The 21,221-nt window shown below is 43.5% G+C and overlaps 1 protein-coding gene across 1 annotated transcript in view; it reads left to right on the top strand.

The window, feature by feature from the left end:
• The window catches only part of ELAPOR2 (endosome-lysosome associated apoptosis and autophagy regulator family member 2), a 550,871-nt gene extending 533,597 nt beyond the window's left edge, over positions 1-17,274 (top strand). The window contains exon 22 of the mRNA XM_078674189.1: positions 14,763-17,274. Coding sequence (XP_078530315.1) covers positions 14,763-14,822 — 60 coding nt within the window. The 3' untranslated portion in view covers positions 14,823-17,274. The remainder of the gene's footprint in view (positions 1-14,762) is intronic.
• Positions 17,275-21,221: the final 3,947 nt, after the last annotated feature.

Genomic DNA, 21,221 nt, shown 5'->3' with positions numbered 1-21,221 from the left:
AACTTTCTGATGTAACCAAACTCTGTGATATATTGTTGTTTTTGTCGATAGCCTTCCACGGGCTTGCAGTGGGCTAAGTTAAGGTTTACTTCAGGGTAGTTTCAACCTTTTTGGGTTTGCCTGACCAAATCTCTCTCTTTCGATTCATTTCCTGAAGGTCCTGATGCATGTGTTCCCTCAAAAACCTAGCCCTGTCCTATGGGCACAGCTTTCAAGCCTCTACGCAGGTCAGGTGCTTGCTAAAACTTGACGATCAGGAAAGTCTTTCTTGTCATCCTCACTTCTGTATGTCACATGAGTGAACCACAGGCACATTCTATGCAACCTCCCTACACCACTTTCTTCCCAGACAAATTAGTGCTGCAAACTTAGTCTGCTTTACTGCCAAAGGTGGTATCACACTTCCAAATAGGTCAGTCGAACACCTTGAGAACATTCCTCAAAAGAGGTGGAAAGGCTCCACCAGCTTGACCCTGTGAGAGCTTTTAGGTTTTTACCGTGACCGTTCAAGAGCTGATAGAGTAGACGATCAAATCTTGTTAGTTTCATTGGGACCACGAAAGGCAAGGCAATGCAAAAGAAAATTATGTCCAGGTGGATAATCCTCTGCATTACAATCTGCGACACACTGGTTAAAAAGGAAAACCCTGAACAGCCTGTGGACTCACTCCACCAGGGCAAAGAACACACATGCCTTTACTCAAACTTGCAAAAAACGTATTGCCTTGACAGCCTGATCTGATAAGAGGGCTATTTTTCTGCCTTAGTCCTGCAAGACTTCCTAATCTGAGTCAACTCCTCAGACCCTCCAACTTGGGAAGGTACATCTGTGGTACCTATTCTGAAGGTGAGGTATGTGTAGTCACAAATATCATCAGAAGAACAAGTTACTTACGTTCAGTAATGCTCTTTGTGATGGATTCTCCATCTAACTGCCGATTCCCTCTCAACTCCCCATTCTGTGAAGTGGACTCCTGTTCATCATGATCAGTTTCAAGTTATATTTTCGTACATTGTCACCTGCAGTTTTTTCCAAGCACTCTGAATCTAAGAGCACGGAAGGAGAAAGATTAAGAAACGGATGTTTGTGCCCAATTTGTGCCCTCTAAAAATGAGATGCAGCTTCCGTTGTTGTTTGCTCCCCTGCAGCATTAAACATTGGGTTTTAATAACAATTAATGTTCTTTTCTTAGTTTTGGACGAAGGCAAATCATGTGTGTCAGATTCTCACTATACCCCTACTGAGAAAACAGAACGGTCTCATTCTTGGAAATCAAAGGAGCCCCTGAATACACGGAGGGTGCCACAGAAACCTCATGCTTAAAATCTGTGCGAGAGCAGTAAATTAAATATTTCTGAATTCTAATAATGCTACTGCTCAAGTTTGTAGGTCTTATGGCTTGTCCCAAGAAGTTAGCTGATCTAAAGGCTGAGTATGTGAAATAATTTGCAATCTGTTTATGGCCTGATAAGTCTCTTTGGTTCCCTAGTGGAACCCATTTCTCAGTCAATGGAAGGTGAGTACAAATTGGCCCACAAATTATTTGTCTCAAGTTTGAAAGCAATGTGACATCAAAACAGCCCCTTTACAGACACCGACTTATGTAATTGTCCTATAACAATACTTTAAAAAGCTGGCTTTGGCATGACTATTTGCTCAGTTAGGCCAAACACAAGGTGGAATCTGGTCCTGCTTTACTGAAAACACAGAGCTAAAGGGGGCATATTCAACCAAATCCACCCTATACTCTAGACATCCCAAAAAAGGCACACAACTCTGGCCATGCTGGAATGATCTGTCTCTTCTAGTTTATAAAAATTGGCTTGAGGTAAAATCCAAACAGATATTCTTTGATTGTAGTTTCATTTTGTTTAGCTGTGGTATCCTTCTACCTCAACATTTTATAATATGAACCTCTATCAATCAAGTTGTTAAACTGATACCAGGATCATTTTCGACCTTTTTTTGCTCCCCAATAATCTGGCATTGTTTTACTAACGTTGACCTCCAGCGTATATTGGAGTACCATCTCCAACCATCCATCAAAGAGAAGTGACGATGGTGGAGCAGGGACTGTACCGTAAGCTAGAGATAACAGGCAGAAGTCACTGTTAAGTCTGTAAATAACTGAATTTATCTCAAAATGTAATAAAAGGGCAGCGTTACAAATGCACAATTCAGAAATGCCTTAAATTGCACTGACACACGTGCAACGTTAATTGGTAAATTCTTTTTAATCTACCATTTATTGCTGCCACTTCTCAAGCAGTTATTTCCTCAATGCACCCCCTTTGAATCAGAACACCAGCTTGTGGAATCCCATTCATGCCATCTACTCAAATGGCAAACTCCTCTCTAAAGGAGGTGGGTGAGATTTTATTTAAAATGCTCTGCAAATGTAAAGCAAACATCCAGATTCTCAAAAAGCGAATCTCGTAGGCAAATAAATGTGATAATATAAACATTTGCAACAATTAAAGATAGAGGAAGAGACTCAAAAACATCCCGACAGCCAAACTGAAAGGATCAAGAGCAAAGGAAAACATCTACCGTAAAATAGCCAAGTTTATTTTTTGGACTTTTTTTCTGTCTGATTGGTCTTTCCTTCCTGTAAAGCGAAGGCAGGAGTATGGATAGCAAGGGCTAAACCGGCTGCTTCAGAAGAGGCTGATGGAGCTCAGTGGGAAAATGGAGCCAGGGGTGCAACTCACTACACTGGAGGACAGGGAGCTTGCTGCACAGAATACTCCATCTGAGGGCCCGTAATGGTAGCTATGGCCTGATAAGGGAGCTTTCTGATATCTGGCCAACTTCCGGTGTTCTTCCAGGAGGCAGATATTTATTTCAGCCAGGAAGCAAAACATTGGTGAAACTGTCACTTGTGGCAGATTGTTTATATGATAATAATGCATGTAACATGCGAGACAGTCTTGATGGCCTGTAAATATGCCCGCACTTTATATGTGCGTAATAAGTATAGGACCTAGATCAGGCTGTTAGAATGGTAGTGCTTGAAAGCGTCTTCTTGATCACCATGCTTTTAGTTTAGAAACTTAATGTTTTCTAATAACGTTCAAAGTAACAGGACAGAGAAGGACATCTTTCTACTTCTCTGGTGCCCGCGCTGTAACACCGCCTAGTAGGGATCTGTCTTGGAGGAATAATTAAAGTAGTGTTCGCTTCTGTATGCATATGCAAAGAGGCATTGTTTGCACGTTTTTGTAGCAAAACAGGCATAAGTGATCCCTCCGTGCTCTTTAAGACGTCATTAGCAGTCAAGGTATATAAGGACCTGGGGGGCGTGGCCACGGCGGCAACCGCGATGGCCGCTCTGCCGTGAAGCTCCTCCGGGCGGGCGCCCAATTCGGACAAATAAGGAATGTAGTCCGCATCCCTGCCATCCCTAACTGCACCGTCCAGCCACCTGATGGTCCTGGGCAGCCTTGGAGGCGTTCCTGAGCCGCGGGGGCAGCTAATTGCAGTGGCCGCGACGGAGGGGATCTGAGACCGCCGGAGCCTGGCGCCATCTTCCCCGCAACACCGGAGAGCCGGGTGAGTGCGCCTCGGCGGACTGCGGCCGCGCCGCCACTCCTTTAATCCCCTGCCTCTGGCGCTTTCGCGCGCTGCTTCCCCCTGGCCGCTCGGCCCGTCTTGCCCCTGGGTCCGGCCTCACGGGTGTGGCTGATATTTTTGACCTGCTCCGGGGGTAGAGCCGGGGGCTGGATTTGGGCTCCGGGCCGGGTTGGGGGGGGTGCGGCGGGCGCGTTCCGGGGTGGGAGAGGGGTGCGGACTTGCTGGTCGGACCGGGGGCGCTCCCTGATGACACGCGGCAGCCCCGCCGTGCGCCTGAACACCGCGCCACCCTCCGTCGCCGCCGCACAGCTGCTGCTGCTGACGCCTCGGTTGGGAGGCCTGCTACTGCTCCTTGCTGCGCCATTTTGAGCTCCTCGGCCACCTGCTTTCCTGCTGCCTTGGCTGCGGCTTGGACCTTCGCCTGCTGTCCTGTCCACGCGGCCGGTCACTGGGGGTCGGCCTGCTTCTGCCATTGATCCCCGCTCACCTCCACTGTCGCAGAGACTGCGACCACGCCACACATCCCCCACGAAGGGGAAGAAGGATCCAGCCCAAAAGACTCTCAGTTTCGACAAGGCTCTCCCTGCTGCGGATCCCCCTCCGGGTGCTTCTGCTGGAGGCCTGGTGACACAGCCTGCTGGTGATGCGGCGTCCATGATGGCCACTATGATGGGGGAGATGCGGGCTGGCTTCAAAGCCCTGGATACTAGGTTCGACAGCTTGGAGCAGAAGCTGTCCGCCATCAATTCAACCGTACAAGCCCACGATAGGCGTCTGGACTTAGCGGAGTCTAGAATATCCGACCTTGACGACGACTCCTCCAAAACCCGAAAGAGGCTCGAGATGGTGGAGAAAATTCTAAAGGAAGTTGCCATTAAAAACGAGGATTTAGAAGCGCGAGGCTGACGCAATAACATCAGAATCCTGGGCGTGGCGGAGACAACTGCCACTGGCCGATTTGACACCTTTGTGGAAAATCTCCTCATCGAATTGTTTGGTAAAGACACATTTATGGCTGGTTTTGTTGTGGAGAGGGCACATAGATCGTTGGGGCCTAGGCCGCGCTCGGGACAGTTGCCCCGGCTCATCATCGCAAGGATTATGAACTTTAGAGACCGTGATGCCGCGCTTCGGGCGGCGCGAGAAATGGGCGAGGTGCGATGGCAGGGGAGCAAGCTGTCCTTCTTCCCCGACTACACAGTCATGGTGCAGGAGGCCCGGAGAAAATACACCAGCGTCAAGGCGGCTCTCCGTAACCTGGGCCTACAATACAATATGCTTTACCCAGCTCGACTGAAAGTGGACATCAATGGCCGGTACCGCATTTTTGACTCTCCAGCAGAGGTTCAGGACTTCTGTCACACTTATAAGTCTGGGCCTGGATCGGACTCCGGCTCTGGGCCCACTTCTCCCCCGCAGTCGGATACGCAGGTCAGCGCTGACCTGTTCACTGACGCTGGACATGGCTGACTGCTTACTCCGCTTTAGTCTTGGTTCCTTTCTTTATAGCGGGAGTGGCTAAAGTTCCTACATACCCATCCGTTTATGACATTCTCAATGTTCCGTTGGATTGCCCGCCCGGGGGTTAGCGTTGCCTCCCCCCCTAGCGCGGGCTGATATGTTTAGTTGTATCTTCTCGGGGTTTCTAGCATGTGTAGAGATCCTTTTTTTGCAAATTTTTCCCATATTGCACTTGCTGTTTTGCCTTTCAGATTTGCAAATGGGGGGGTTCTGCCTCTCATGGGGAGTTGGGAGGCTGGGTGGTGGGGGGGGTGGGGTTGTTTGTATTTTTTGTGTTGTTCTCTTCTCCTTTATATTGATCGCGAGACATCTGACATTGGTCTGTTCACTGGGCGATTATTGCCCACGATTTTCGAATTGTCTCTATGGCCTGAGTAGGATTGCAGACTGGCCCTTCTATTCTAAAGCTGATGACCTGGAATGTCCGGGGCTTGAACTCCACCCGGAAACGGAAACAGGTTTTACAGTATGCAGCAAGGCATAATGTTGATATTCTAATACTGCAGGAAACGCACATGGTTCAGTCAGACACACCCTCCTTTGCACGGAGCTGGGGCGCGAACAGAGTGTTCTCTAGCTTCAGTAGATATGCTCGAGGGGTGGCGGTCTTGATTCACAAACGCTTACCCTTTGTCCTGACTAGTAGCGAGGTGGACGGGGAGGGACGCTATGTGATTCTACACGGGCTGCTGTTTGGGTACAAGGTTTCCATTGTAGGGGTTTATGGCCCTAATGTCGACTCCCCGGCCTGCCTTGCGAACCTACACATGTCTCTAGTGCGCGCAGATATTGACCTTCTGGCGTTGGGGGGCGACTTTAACTTGTTGATGAACCCCGGCAGGGACAGCACATCCCCCTCCCCTGACCACAAACCACTATCCCGCGCGGCGATGGCGGATTTATGTTCCCACTTTGCACTGCAGGACATTGAGGCTACCCGGCACTCTACCTCCCCGTCCTTCACACACCACTCTGGCTACCACAACACGAGCACCAGGATTGACTACTGGCTGTTGTCCCCTGGCTTGGCGGGTTGGGTTACTGATTTGCGCACGCTACCACGTACCATATCTGACCACTCTCCGGTGGTTCTGGCGCTTGCGATCCCAAGGTTGGGTGGGTATGAGAGGCAGTGGAGATTCCCTGGGCGTGCACTGGCTGACCCGGTTTTCACGGAGGAGATCCGCTCGGCGATTGAGGACTATTTTGACCTCAACACTGGCTCCGTGACTGCGTGGGCCACACTATGGGAGGGATTCAAGGCGACAATCAGGGGGGTCTGCATAACCAAGCATGTAGGGGCGCTGCGTGAGATACGGTCCACCCTGTCCCGCCTTGAGACTGACTTATCATCCATTGAATCTCGAATCCTGACTGACCCCTCCCCTGCCAACGAAGCCAAACGCATCGAGCTACTGCTAGAGTTCAGAGACACGGCGGACAGGGAACTAAAATACTTAGGCAAGTACCATTCGGCCCACCAATATGGCGAGGGGGACAGACCGGGACGGTTATTGGCGCAATTGCTGCGCCCCCCCCGGCAGGCGGCGTACATCACACGAATTGTGGCTGCAGATGGCACACCTCGTTTCACCACCCCTGACATTTGCAACACTTTCTTGTCTTACTACAAGCATCTCTACAAATCTGACCTAACCGGGGACAAGCGCGACCCGGGTCCCTACATCAACGAAATAGCCATGGTATTCTTGGAACAGTACATGCAAGACTTTTTGGCGCACCCTATCACTCCCGACCTGATCGCAGAGGCGATAGACTCACTGAAGGGTTCCTCGGCGCCGGGCCTGGATGGTTTCACAGCCGATTTTTACCAAGCGTACAAGGAGGAGTTGGTTCCTATCCTGGTCGAGGTGTACGCTGAGGCCCTGGAGTCCGGTGTTCTCCCCCCCACGCTCCGTGAGGCAGTTATTGTCTTGCTACCCAAGCCTGGCCGAGACCCGACGGTCTGCGGTTCCTATCGCCCGCTGTCACTCCTAAACCTAGACTATAAAATCCTTGCCAAGGTGCTCGCTATGCGGCTCGCGCTGCTAGTGAATGCTATCATTTCACCAGTTCAGTCAGGATTCGTGCCCCAGAGGTCGACCTCCCTGAACCTCCGCACGGTCTTCTCGGTCCTGCATAGAATTGACCCGTCCGTTCCAGCTGCTGCGGTCTTTTTGGACACTGAGAAGGCATTCGACACCTTGGAGTGGCCCTTTTTTCTGGACGTGATGCGTAGAATGGGCATGCCTGCTATGTTTGTGGCGACCGCCGAATTGCTGTACACGGCTCCCACGGCTCGTCTTCGCCTCAATGGTACTATCACCGACATGTTCACTCTGTCTCGAGGTACCCGCCAGGGATGCCCCTTATCCCCCTTACTTTTTATTTTGGCTATGGATCCTCTGGTCCGTCACTTTCAAGAGAAACACTTGCACAGGGGACTCCAGTTCCGCACGGGGCCTCTGCTTGTATCGCTCTACGCGGACGACATGGTTCTGTACATCCGCACTCCAGAAACCAACCTGCAACCTCTGCTTTCGGAGATTGTGCGTTTTGGTGATTACTCTGGCCTCAGGGTTAATTGGCACAAATCACAGCTGTTCCCCCTTACCCTTGCCACTTCGAGATGGCCTTGCTCCCTCCCATTGGAATGGTGCGAGGACTCCGTTAAATACCTAGGGATTCACATCCACTTGGATACCGTGGCTATCATTCGCATGAACTATGGTCGCGCCCTCGATTTCTTGGAAGATAACACTGATAGATGGCTTCGCCTTCCCCTGTCGATGGCTGGGCGCATTGCCATAGTGAAAATGGTGGTACTGCCCCGGTTTTTATATCTATTCAACAATATCCCCATCCCCCTTACTCGGGTTTTCTTCACGCAACTGCGCACGGCCCTGCTGAGACTGGTTTGGGGTGGGAAGCGCCCTCGCCTGGCCTGGAGCGCGTTGACACTGCCATATGAGAGAGGAGGCTTTGGGGTCCCGGACTTCTACCTCTATTACCTGGTTGCCCAGTGCTCGTATGCCCACTCCTGGTTCCACCCGGACGCCAGGATTCAACACTTGAAACTTGAGGCGGACGCCGCACTCCCTGTATCTCTGGACAATGTGCTCCCTAAGGGCCTTCCTCGCGATCCACATGACATACTTCCTCTTGCCACCACGGCTTGGGCCTGGGACAAACTTAGGCGCTTACTGCGTGCTGACACTCTGTACTCACAGGCCCTCCCACTACCCAACCCGCATTGGCTCCCCATAACTGGCGAAACCTTGATCTGTCGCACACTGGCTAAATACCATCTGACTACGATCGGTGACTTGTTCCCCGACGGCCACGCGCTTTCCGTTTCCGAGGACCCTCGCTTCTCGGAACGCACTTTCATGGACACCTTTGTGTTTGCTAGACTCAGGGCGCTGATGCGTACCACGTTCCACACCTTCCCGCTGCCGCCGGATGAGACTCTTGCACTCACTTCCATTATCCAGAACACTTCGGGGGCCCACGTAGTGTCAAAACTTTACAAATTATGCTTACTCTCCCTCCCATCATCTGATGAGGCGGTCCGGGCCGCTTGGGAAATGGATCTGGGCACCCAGATCTCTGACGCTCAATGGGACGCATGCTGTGCCACGACCAGAGAGGTATCGATGAATAGCAGACACAAACTCATTCATTTTAAATTCCTTCGTCGTCTATACCACACCCCAGCGATGGCCAACAGAATCGACCCTGCGCGCCCCCACACCTGTCCTAAATGCAACGCCCCGTATGCGGACTTTGCCCATCTTTCCTGGACATGCCCACAGCTGCACGCCTTTTGGGTTGCTATACATGACACACTGGGTGCGATTATAGGCTTACCACTGGCAGTCTTACCAGAGATTGCCCTGATGGCCTACATGTCCAACTTTCCCCGAAAGATACGTAAATTGGCATCGATCTGCTTCCTTCTGGCCAAGAGAGAGGTAGCACTGCACTGGTGCTCGAGGCGTGCTCCCACGGTTGCCGCTTGGCTGCGAAGTGTGGCTTATTGCAATGTCAATAGTGTGGAATATTCTGACCAACTCCCGGCATCCTCCCGCCCCACGGACATCTGGGATCCATATCGCCAATACATTGCGGGGAGGGCGACGGAAGCTTCATCTCAGTCCTTACACCCCAATTTACCTACTGGGGTGGGCTAGGCCTTGGGGAGCCCACTTTGCACTCCATCAGTTAGGGCTTCTGCCACAGCACGCTGCTTCCCTATGACGTGGGGCTGGGGGGTCCCTTGTCTCGCTGCATTACCCTACTCTTGGTTCCCCAGGCATTTTGGCGCTCTGTGGCCTCCTGTTTTTACTCCTGTTCCTCCCGGGTGGGATGATTCGATGCTGACTGTTATGGAGCTGTGGTCACTGTCTGCGATGCCTCATATTGTGATACGGAACGGACTAATGTGTTGGTCTCGCAATTTGTTACTTCTGCATGATATTCCTTTTCTTCCTTTTTTTGAGTTTTTGGACTATTGTTTATGTTTGCTTTGCATTTCAGTTGCTTATCAGAAAATTTTGCTATTGTGTCATTGGTTTTGCTCCATGATGCGACCTAATTGTTTACTTTCCTAGCGTCACTTTTATGTTCCCGGACCTGATTTGAATATGCATACTTGGACGCTTTGATCGGAATTTGTCTGTTGTATTACTATGGTCTGCGTCACTTTGCTCTAATAAAAATGTTTTTTAAAAAAAAAGGTATATAAGGACCTGCTGCATGGGTAGGGTAAGATAAATGGACTGGTTGCTGGGGAAAGATGCTGAAGGGGTGAATTTTGACTTATGACCTGATGCCAGCATAAATATGCTCATAAACTGTACAGGGGTGGCATATTTTAGGTTCAGGAAACTAATACAACCACAAATGCTAGATGGCTGACAATAGAAGAGCACTTTGGGTAGGGAATAGACTAATAGGTAAGGCATTGCAATAAAAAAATGGTTGGCCAATTAAACTTTTGCCCTGAACTCCATATTATATGCTGGTTATTTGTTAACACTTAAAATCATTCTGATATACATGCTTTATAAATAAATACTGCAAAATGAAAAATCATATGATACCAACATACCAACCATTTCTGTATGCAGAAGAACGTGCCTCTATTTAGCGTCGCTTGACGATAAGCAATTGTTTGACAGGTTTGCCTGAGTCATTAAACTCATTGTCTAACACGGTAACTCACCAGAGGAAGAGGGGAGAGACTCCTGCCTAGTCTAATTTTCTTTGAAAAGGGAGCATTTCTTTTTGGAGCTCAATAGATATCCCAGATGTGATATTCAAATTGTGATGAACATAGCAGGGCACCCAACATGGGCCCAGGGCTCTGGGATCCACGAAAACGATTCAATTACACAAGCCTATTGAGACATTCGCAGGTGTTGTACAATTGCCCACAGTGAGAAGAATGGCATTCTACTTGTCCACCTGAGGTTTGTTGAGCCCTTAACAGATACAAAGGATCTGCCCAAATCATAAGTACCAATTTCTGAGTCTTTACGAGCAATAGCAGGAGAGTTCAGGAGGTAGAGCTTGGGCCAGTAGAAATAGCAGAAAACATCTGCTCTGCCATTAGCTCCCTTTGATGGAGAGGGGCTTCCCATTAAATTGGGGCAATATTACATTGGTGGTAATGGGAGACCATATGTATTTTACTGAAGTATTCTATTCATAGATTGGCATTCCCCATCCACAGCTTCCATTCCAAAATCCTAAGATCCATATGTGTTTGTTGAGTTGCATTTAACCTATATAGAACATATAATCCTTTTGTAAGGGAGACTACCAAATGTGATGCAGAAGGTAGGCATATGGACAATAGTAGCTATGTATTTAGCACATCTGGTTCAGGACCGACTTCCCGTAAGAAAGGGTAGGTAAATTCTGATAGAAATAATAAACATATGCACAGAATTAATGCAGTATATGTCATCAAGGATATGGCCTATAAAACATAGGTCACAGGATCTCTTCAGATACCTACACACGCAAAAGCAATTGCCAGTATTCCACAGACTGTAAATAAAACTATGGGGCATTGCTCAACTAAACTAAATAAAACCCCATTTTGGATGCTCATGAAACCCTACCAACTGGATTCATTGTCCTATTTAGGGAAGGAAGTTAATAACGGAAGCTTTTATTCTTTAATGCCCCAGATAGTTAAGGACCAACATGCTACTGTTGTTTAGTTCCTATAAATCTATATAGGATCTGCGCATTTAGTCAACATAAACTAAGGGACTGGTGTCCAGACTGATTCCAGACACCCCCACAGGATATGTTAGTCTGTAGACCAGCCAGCTCACAATACCACTATAAGCCCCACAACCTTACCAAGGAGTGAAAAGTTTCTGGCAACCATTGAACAGGACAACCCTGACCCCTCAGGGATCGTGGAAACAGCATAGTACTTTTCACTCAGTCACTCATGCTCACTTTAACTCAGGGAGATGCATAGAATAAACGGTGGGAATGTTTTCAATAAGTATTTACTGAACCAGAACCATTCTAGTTTAAAATATGTGTGCTGCAACAACCATTAGATAGAAACAGATATATACAATTACGAGCACCAACAGAGTAAATAAAAGGTAAATTCTACAATGGTGCTAACTAGTGAATATATTCAAGCATATAGATACATGGCAGTAATCATGCCTATTCCTAAGATGCTAACCCTAGCTAAGTGTATCTAGCATGTATGTAGGTGGAAAGCCAAGAATCCCCCTAGGAAAGAGCCAACCCCATTACTTGATGAGAGAGAATGAAGGACTCTGTCTTGATCTCTAGTTGGACAACCTGTGAGGGATGCCAAATCACTGCATGCTGGAGTGTCTGCACGCAGGGACTTCAGCGTCTCGTGTTAACATGGGAGTTTCTCTCCTGGTTTGCCCAGCGAAGATGTGATACTTATATCCCTGAAAGGTACCATCAGGGGTTCTACCTAGATGTGTCATGATACTGTAGCAAGTCGGCCAAGGATAACGATAGCTGGGATTTTTGTACAGAGTTATTATACAGAAGATGGTAATCATGCTGTGATACTAAGAACCTTCATGTATAATAAATTAGGCTAGTTTTTGGAGAAAACCCACACAACATTAATTCAGCATCTAACTAGGTAAAAGGTCATTGCCAGAAACATTATGTGGAGCAAGGTAGGACAAATGTATGTAAAAGGTCATGGAACTACTTAGGCCTATACTGGGGTATATCGGGGTTCATAACACTACAAAACCGACATTAAAATGGCTCCAGCGGTGTACAAAAGTAAAGCTGGCCTGGACAGAAATGCAGTTGTCTGTGTAACCCCATTGAGAGATGAGCTGCAAGTCCAGAACCATTATCTAACAAAACCAGAGGCCAAGTGGGACCACACACTAATTTTGGATGAATTGCAATATCCGTGAATCCTCATCTCTTTTCCATGACACTGAATCCCCTGATTTTCCGGGTATTGAAGCCAAATAAATCTTAGAGATGAGTATTGGTAAATCACAATTTGAACCAACGTTGTAAAACTATGCTATTCAAAATGCACATAGTACTGAATTACTTAAGCATCTCACACACAAAAAATAGAAACCACAATAGACATAGGGAATCCATTTTTTAGAGTCCAGGTCCTGAAGCATATTATTTAACCTCATTCTCATTTGGGAGAACACAGTACTACTTCATGGAATAGCCCCAAGGGCAAAATGGGCAAGGGTTTTTTCAGCCAGAATAATTAAGTAATCGTAAGATAATTTAAGTGTGATCTCTTATGTCGATAATATATACATCACAGAGGATGAACTAGGCAAATGCCTTCAACATGCAGACAGGATACTTATAACACTTGCCGATACCGAGTACAAACGGAATTTCAGAAAATCCAAACTATGCTTTTCAAAGTAATATCTTTGGGATCAGAGTTATTTGTTTCAGGAAAGAGACTCCCACCTGCGTTCCTATAGAAATGTGGGACATTAAATCCCCTAAACTCTTTTTAAAAATAAGACATGCATTAATGGCTTTTCTCCATTTTGCGCAAACATAAGTCCCACATTATGCAGGCAGAGTAAAATCTGTGTTCAGTTGAGTATCCCTACATTTACAGTAAAGGTCTAGAAAGAAGAATGTTATTAAATCCCTAGGTATTAGCAAAAGCATATGTTTGCAAGAGCACCTTTACAAACACAATCTTGTGTTACAAATAGTTCCAAGTCATTCATGATGCACATGTTTCATGTAAAATGAAAACCACCAGTTACGTATAAATCACATTAATATTCTAGAACAGAAGAACACATTGCTCCAATAGAAATAGAAAAAGTTGAGACAGCCATCATTAAATGTGTCCAACCAATCAAGGGAAGAAAAAAATTCTGGTGACGCCTGTATGAAGTGACAACATTACTACAGCCTCACGAGTCTAATCTTGTTCAGACAATCTTCACCTTGTGATGAAGTAAGGTGGGATCTGCCTCTACTTATTAATAGACTCAGGACAAGCCACGAAGAAAGGGTGATTGATTCCTTCACCACTGTCACTGAAGAAACTACTTGGTTTTTGAAGTCCAAAAAGCATTATTCAGCTCCTGTGTCTAACCCCAGCACGCACAAAGGATTGAGATGCTTGGCTTTCTTTTTGAATTGCACAAAATGTCAGATAATTAGGAAATCAATTGGTTTCAAGAAGCGTTAATCGGTTCCTATGTTTAACCTCAGCACGCACAAAGGATTTAGTTGTGTGGCTTTCTCCTCAATGTGCATGAGATTACAAAATATTAAGGCTCACAGTGACGACTTCTGAGATTTTGTGATCCCTACTCTTCTGTAGCAAATAAGAGCCCTTTAAAGCAGGCTGTTATTTAAATTCTTAGTCCTGAAGAAGACCCAGTGTGATGTGTTGTAGATACACACGCTTCATTGAGGGTCGAAACATCAACGTAAAGAATAGGTGTTTGATTCCAGTATCTGACATATCTACGTCCAAAGATTAAGGACATATGTTTCAATATATAAACTAATGACATACAGATGCCCAATTAAGTCATTTTTTCTATGTTTGTTGATAATGTCGAGTGTCTATTATTTGGATTGTATTTTTTGTAATGTACCTTGTATATGGCACTTATGTATGTAATCTTATATGTTGTGGAACAGTCCTGTGTCTTTAAGATATTAGTAGATATATTTTTTTACACAACATATGAATTCAAATATACTGTGCACAGTTTCAGCTCCCAGTGTCAGTCTATTTTTTAACTGTCTTTGTGGGCATCCAAGTTGATTTTGTACCATTAATTTGTTCTCCTAGGCGATCAGGATAAATGTAAACTCTTTGAAGCAATTGTACATTCCTCGTCTGAACCCACTGGTAGTATATACTGTCTACTTATCAACTAGCTGATACCAAGCCTCAATCTTGCCGTAGTATAACGAGGGGGTTGTAGTCACTGTGCCCACTACCTAAATGGGAACATTTTATGTACTCCTCCAGTCTAGAACATCATTGGACACGGTCAGCTAGAAAAAGTTACCAAATCTCATCAGCAAAGGTGGTAAGGACTGTATAAAAAAAAATATCAGATTTGCAGAACTGATAATGCTATCTTTTTCTTTTGTTTTTTTATAGGAAAAAGGGAACAGTTTTGAGTCTGTTCAACTGAAATCTTCCAGATCCCACAATATATGATGATTTGATATGGTTTTCAAAGAATAGAAACACATTGTCTATTTTTACAGGAACATATTTTAAAACATATCCTGGCACACACCATCTTACAATAACATGGCAGGACAAATGGTGGAGAACAAGGATCAACTTCAAAATGAAGCAAAATTTAAGTTGCCTTATTTGAATGGAGTGTTTTGCCAAAAAAATACTGGATTTGCAGCTGTTGATGGTGTTTAACTCAGGAAGAGATGTATAATTACAATCAAATGTTATGTTCAACTGTGCAATGCTAATGCATGTTATATTATCTATTGTACTCCTAAAGTTTTCATCACATCTTCCACATGAGCAGACCTGACGTTTTATAAGAAAGTGTAGTTTCTGCAAGGAACTCAACTCTTTGTATGACATTCTCTTCCAAAGACAACCTGTTCAAACTACTTGAAGTACTGCAAAATACATTTTGAGTTCACAATCAAATCAAGCAAAATCATATTTTGTATTTTGAAAAACAGATTTTTTGAGCCTTTGCTTATGAAGGGATTGAATTTTAGCTTAAGATAAAAGTAGCGTATTTCAGAGCGTTGAACTTTCAACTTCTATTCAAGTTAAGTTGCACTGAAATGGAGTTATCATTGAGAGTGATTTAACTGGGAACATGCATGAAATAAAATGATCACCCTTGTTTGATGGAAATGATAGAAAGGTGGTTATTTTTCTCTTACTAAAGGTACTACTACATCACAATTCTGTGTGAAATTCCTGAAAATTAGATTGGGATTTCATTCTGAAGATAAACTTTGCATCATTTGCTAAAGTGTCATTTTTCTATTAATGGGTTTTCCTTTTCTTATCTGATTGTATCTTCTTGGTAGTGTTTTGTTTGCTGTTCTTTCACACGTATTACTCTTTTGCTTTTTAATATATTTTGCTCCATTTTTGCAGATATAGGGTTTCGCTGTTTATGCCATGGGTTTTCTTGTACCATTGTTTGTTCAACCTCCTTATATTTTTCAGTCATCTGTTCAATTTAGAATCGTCATCCTGTTTATTGAGTAAAATTTTTTCCATATCAGTGGATGCCCCCTTCAAGTGGGTTTTGGTGGGACCACAGTTCTTAAATCATATTTCTATTATTCTTTCCCATCTAATGACTATTTTATTACTTTTCAAACTCATTGATCTTCAGAGACATAGTTTTATTTCTTCATAGATCACTCTTGGTGTATACGTTGTTTTTCTATATTCCACTGATATACTCCATATATTTGCTTACAAGTGCCTGGAAACTATTGTTGGGCTATATATGGTGAATAAACGCACTACTTAGTTTTTGGAATTCTGAAAAGATGGCTCAGTATATTGAGTCATGGTAAGAGAATTTATGTTTTAGGACTCAAGTAAAATGAATTGACAAGTCAGGCCAATTATCGATTGCCCCATGCAACATACAGAAGCACCATCACTATAGTTCTTCATTGGCATGATGGGTGGTAAACTTTGTATTGATGCCTAGGCTTAATTGAACTGCAAGACGGAATCACTCTTTAGAATATGTAATTCAGAAAATCAGTTTCCATATCTCTCTATTTAATTTATTCAATGGACATTTGAGTTAAGCCACTTTGTTGATGGTCTAGTTTGCCATGTACACAGTATAAAGAAGTCATTATTTTAATTTGTATTAAGCCTGATTGGTTGAACTTGAGCTACTTTTTGATTTGGTATGCTGTTGGTTTACTTTCAAAGTTGTGTTTTCTTCAAGCAAGCTTTGCCAATTTCCTTTTCCCATTCTTGCTATTCCTTTAATGTATGTGGACATTGTGAGCTTTTGCTGTTGCATAATTCTTTAGGTAATATAGTCCTGCATTTGAATAGCCTTTGGCTGCTTAATGAAAAGATGAATATAATACAGTTTAATTTTCTGGTTTTAAACTGAAAAAAACTGTCAATCTCACTTACCAAGACACACGTTTTTATTCCTGGTGAGATGTTATTTTTGTAATACTGGAATCAATTAACCCACAAGTCCCTGTGTTTGTCTTTTAATTTCTTTTATTACAAATGCTTTCTTTTCTTCAGAATTCATTCATTTTCAGCAAGCCTAAAAACATATTTCCATGTTTTATGTTGTACTCTTTATGTTTCACTTTAAAGCTCAGAATGTAATTTGTGTTGGAAGTTATTTATAGCTAAGTACAAAAATATGACTTCTCATGTTGTTAAAATATTATTGATGTTGACTGGGTCTTTTGGTTTTACCGAATGTGTTCTTAAACCATTAGTTGTGTTTCAATTTTATATACTGTGTTACACATTTGTTTTTGCACTTTATTGACGTTTTCATAGTCTTATCCTTGGTACAGGGTCTTCTTTTTGGTGATATTTTGATTCAAACAAATATCTTATAACGTTTTGAAAAATTGATGTTATTTTAATAAGTGGTTTTAAATAAATCCAACATCCTAAAGCTCTGGGCTTATTTACTTATTAAAAAATTTAGTTTATCTGAAATATACCTTGATCAGAGTAAACAAATAATAATAGTGTAATAGCTTTATATTTGAGGCTCTTGGAGAGAAAGCCTGGCTCTAGCATAAAAGAATGTGCACACAGAACTAGTTTTTAGTTTCTAGTATTAAACATTTAGTACATATTCTTACAGCAGGATGCACTCCTTCAAGGAACTTGCAAACCAAATCCATGTTATGTAACACACATGGTCTTCCAACACTTCCCGTTTATGAAACCATCCGTTTATGGTCAGTATAGGTTTTTGCTTTTCTTTCAACAGTTCATTGTATGACAATCTCTTTTTTGGTTCAATCACAAAACTGTCAGTATTGTACAAATAATTCATTTTTCTTCTTTCATTGCTTGTATGGAGCAGAAGCCTTCTAACAGCAATCAGAGAAGGGTAAGTCTCATTGTAAGGGAAGGTGATGAGAGTGCTCTGGGATACAGTATTGAATACAAATTACCACGTTTGAGAGTCCTAAAAACAGTGCAGAGATGTTTGAAAGAAGGTTAGGTGGCAGCAGAAATGTTTATTTTTTTATTTATTGAAAACGAATAAGACATTAAAGTCTCCACAGAGAAGTGCCACAACTAAATTACATACCCTCTGTAATACTCATTCCTTTAAATGTAATACCTTAAGACATAACAAGATAAAAGCAAATATTCACTGTTTTTACCTCCTATAAAAACAATATGGTCTTTTTCATTCACTGTTCAAAAGCAACATTTTTGACACACAGGGCTAATAAAAAACCACAAAGTTACATTAAAATTGGACATACTCATAAAACATATACCCATTTTCAAACTTTTTAAATGAAAAAAATGGCAAAGTCTTTTCTTTTGAGGTACCTAATGCAAATCCCCTTCATCCCCATGTATTAATAAATCGCTTGTTTAAAATTGATGTGTCTCCCCATTACATCTAAGTGAGGTGTTCAGTAAAACTGAAAAACACCCATCTTAATTAAGAAACAACGTTATTGGGTGGATTCAGCCCAAATGTTAAAAAATCCTCAAGTCCACATTAAATGATTTTATGTAAGCAATATTTTTAAATGATCCTTTTGAGCCCTTTTAGGTGCTACTCTTTGTTTCAATCTACAAATGTTAATGCTTCCTTCAAGAGTGACCTGAAGTGGAAAGGATACCCTTCAAACTTATCCATTTCTCTTAGAATGTCATACTCTATTGACCATGGTTGAGCTTTGGAGCAAATCATAGTGTGCATTTATAATTTGCAGAAATCCTTTTGCAATTACACTATGTATCTGAAACTCCAATCTAATAGCTTCTGTTGTGTGAGACTAGCAGACTCTCTCACAACTATTTGATTCAATTTTGGTTGCCTTTGTAAAAGTAATTTGTGGCAACCATAGAAGCCCATATAATGTGATAGAAATGATTTTAGGTTCACATGGTAATCGTAGGGGTTTGTTGCATAATGTGCTGTTGACCTTTGTTTTTGCAAAGACAGAAAATTAGGACCTAAATACTTTTAATTGTTTACGCCTTCAGATATTGACATTTCTGGAAGAGATTCCAAGAGATCCTGATATGCTGCATCCAAGGTTGCGTAGTCTTTGATCACCAGTTAACCATGTCAGCCTATCTGATTCAAGACCAGGATATTTGAGTCATCTGCATACATTAAAACCTTAACTTCTGAATCACCAAGATTAGGGGAATAGTTAGCAAAACTATTTTGTATGTCAGCAATATACGCAGGAAAAAGGGCATGAACTAAAAGACATTCTTTTTATGAATCATTCAAGACACAAAATATATCCATGAATGAATGTATGTCTCCATGCTGCACTCTAGCATAATTTTCTGAGTGAACACCCACTAGCAGATTTGAGTTACACCACAGGACTTAAACCTTTTGCCAAAAGATATACCAATTTACGCAGTCAGCTGTTTTAGGCCTTTACCGCAAGTTCAATTAGAGACAGTGAAGCCGAACTAAGGGAAAAGTGAGCTTTAAATCCTAAGTAGGATAGGGTAACTGGAGTGGAATATAAAGTGGAATAAATTGAAGACTTTGATCTCAAGGCATACATCATTGTATTACACAGTGTGTGAGTGTTGGAAATGGCCATCTTTTGCATGATGTATTTCCTATTTTGCCTTGGCTGTGCCTTCTGGCAGTAGACGTCTGTGCACTTTACCCCGTCTATTCAACCCTCCCAGCGGGTTCTAAGAGCAGTCAATGTGTCTGGGGCCTTAATGATCAGTGTGGAGTAGATTTCGGACACACCCCCTCCCCCCAGCCCACCCAGCCCACCCAGCATGATCTGTGTCTCAGTCGAGCTAAACTCTGGAATCGGTGTGCACGCAGTGCATGCCGCAGCTGCAGATAATGATGAAACTGGGTCCCGGACAGGGTGTACACCTTCTGGAGCTCCTGAATGGCAACATGTGTGTCGCCTTTCAAACATCCTCTAAAAGTGCAATACTGATGGCATCACACCGGCCAAACCCTGCAACGCTGTCACTTCACTCAACCAAGCACCATGCCACAAGGGGGTTTGTTGGTTGAGTTTAGACCACCATTCTGTCGGTCGAAGAGTAGTTCTCCCCGCAATGAACACCAGAGTCACTTCAGGAAGTTTGTTGGGGTATGTTACCATTACAACAAAACTTTTACAACGGACTACTTTTACAACGCAACTTTTACAACGCAGGAACCATTACAACGAACTACCATTACAACGCATTTTTTTACAACGCAATAGTTTTACAACGCAATACCTTTACAACGTAAGTATTGGTAAGTATATTATTATAGTAAAAATGTTATAAGTTTGGGTTTTTGGGTAAAGGGGTATTATAGTAAAAATGTTATAAGTTTGGGTTTTTGGGTAAAGGGGTATTATTAGGGTTCAGGGCAAGGTTTGGGTTTTTGGGTAAAGGGGTATTTTTAGGGTTCAGGGTCAGTTTTAAGTTTTTGGGTAAAGGGTTATTTTTAGGGTTCAGGGTCAGTTTGGGGTTTTTGGGTAAAGGGGTATTTTTAGGGTTCAGGGTCAGTTTTGGGTTTTTGGGTAAAGGGGTATTTTTGGGATTCAGGGTCAGTTTTGGGTTTTTGGGTAAAGGGGTATTTTTAGGGTTCAGGGTCAGTTTTGGGTTTTTGGGTAAAAGGGTATTTTTATGGTTCAGGGTCAGTTTTGGGTTTTTGGGTAAAGGGGTATTTTTAGGGTTCAGGGTCAGTTTGGGGTTTTTGGGTAAAGGGGTATTTTTAGGGTTCAGGGTCAGTTTTGGGTTTTTGGGTAAAGGGGTATTTTTAGGGTTCAGGGTCAGTTTGGGGTTTTTGGGTAAAGGGGTATTTTTAGGGTTCAGGGTCAGTTTTGGGTTTTTGGGTAGAGGGGTATTTTTAGGGTTCAGGGTCAGTTTTGGGTTTTTGGGTAAAAGGGTATTTTTAGGGTTCAGGGTCAGTTTTGGGTTTTTGGGTAAAGGGGTATTTTTAGGGTTCAGTGTCAGTTTTGGGTTTTTGGGTAAAGGGGTATTTTTAGGGTTCAGGGTCAGTTTTGGGTTTTTGGGTAAAGGGGTATTTTTAGGGTTCAGGGTCAGTTTTGGGTTTTTGGGTAAAGGGGTATTTTTGGGATTCAGGGTCAGTTTTGGGTTTTTGGGTAAAGGGGTATTTTTAGGGTTCAGGGTCAGTTTTGGGTTTTTGGGTAAAAGGGTATTTTTATGGTTCAGGGTCAGTTTTGGGTTTTTGGGTAAAGGGGTATTTTTAGGGTTCAGGGTCAGTTTTGGGTTTTTGGGTAAAGGGGTATTTTTAGGGTTCAGGGTCAGTTTTGGGTTTTTGGGTAGAGGGGTATTTTTAGGGTTCAGGGTCAGTTTTGGGTTTTTGGGTAAAAGGGTATTTTTAGGGTTCAGGGTCAGTTTTGGGTTTTT

Source organism: Lissotriton helveticus, chromosome 1_1 (genome assembly GCF_964261635.1).
Source record: "Lissotriton helveticus chromosome 1_1, aLisHel1.1, whole genome shotgun sequence".
Classification (NCBI taxonomy): domain Eukaryota; kingdom Metazoa; phylum Chordata; class Amphibia; order Caudata; family Salamandridae; genus Lissotriton; species Lissotriton helveticus.
This window is presented reverse-complemented; position numbering and strand designations above follow the sequence as displayed.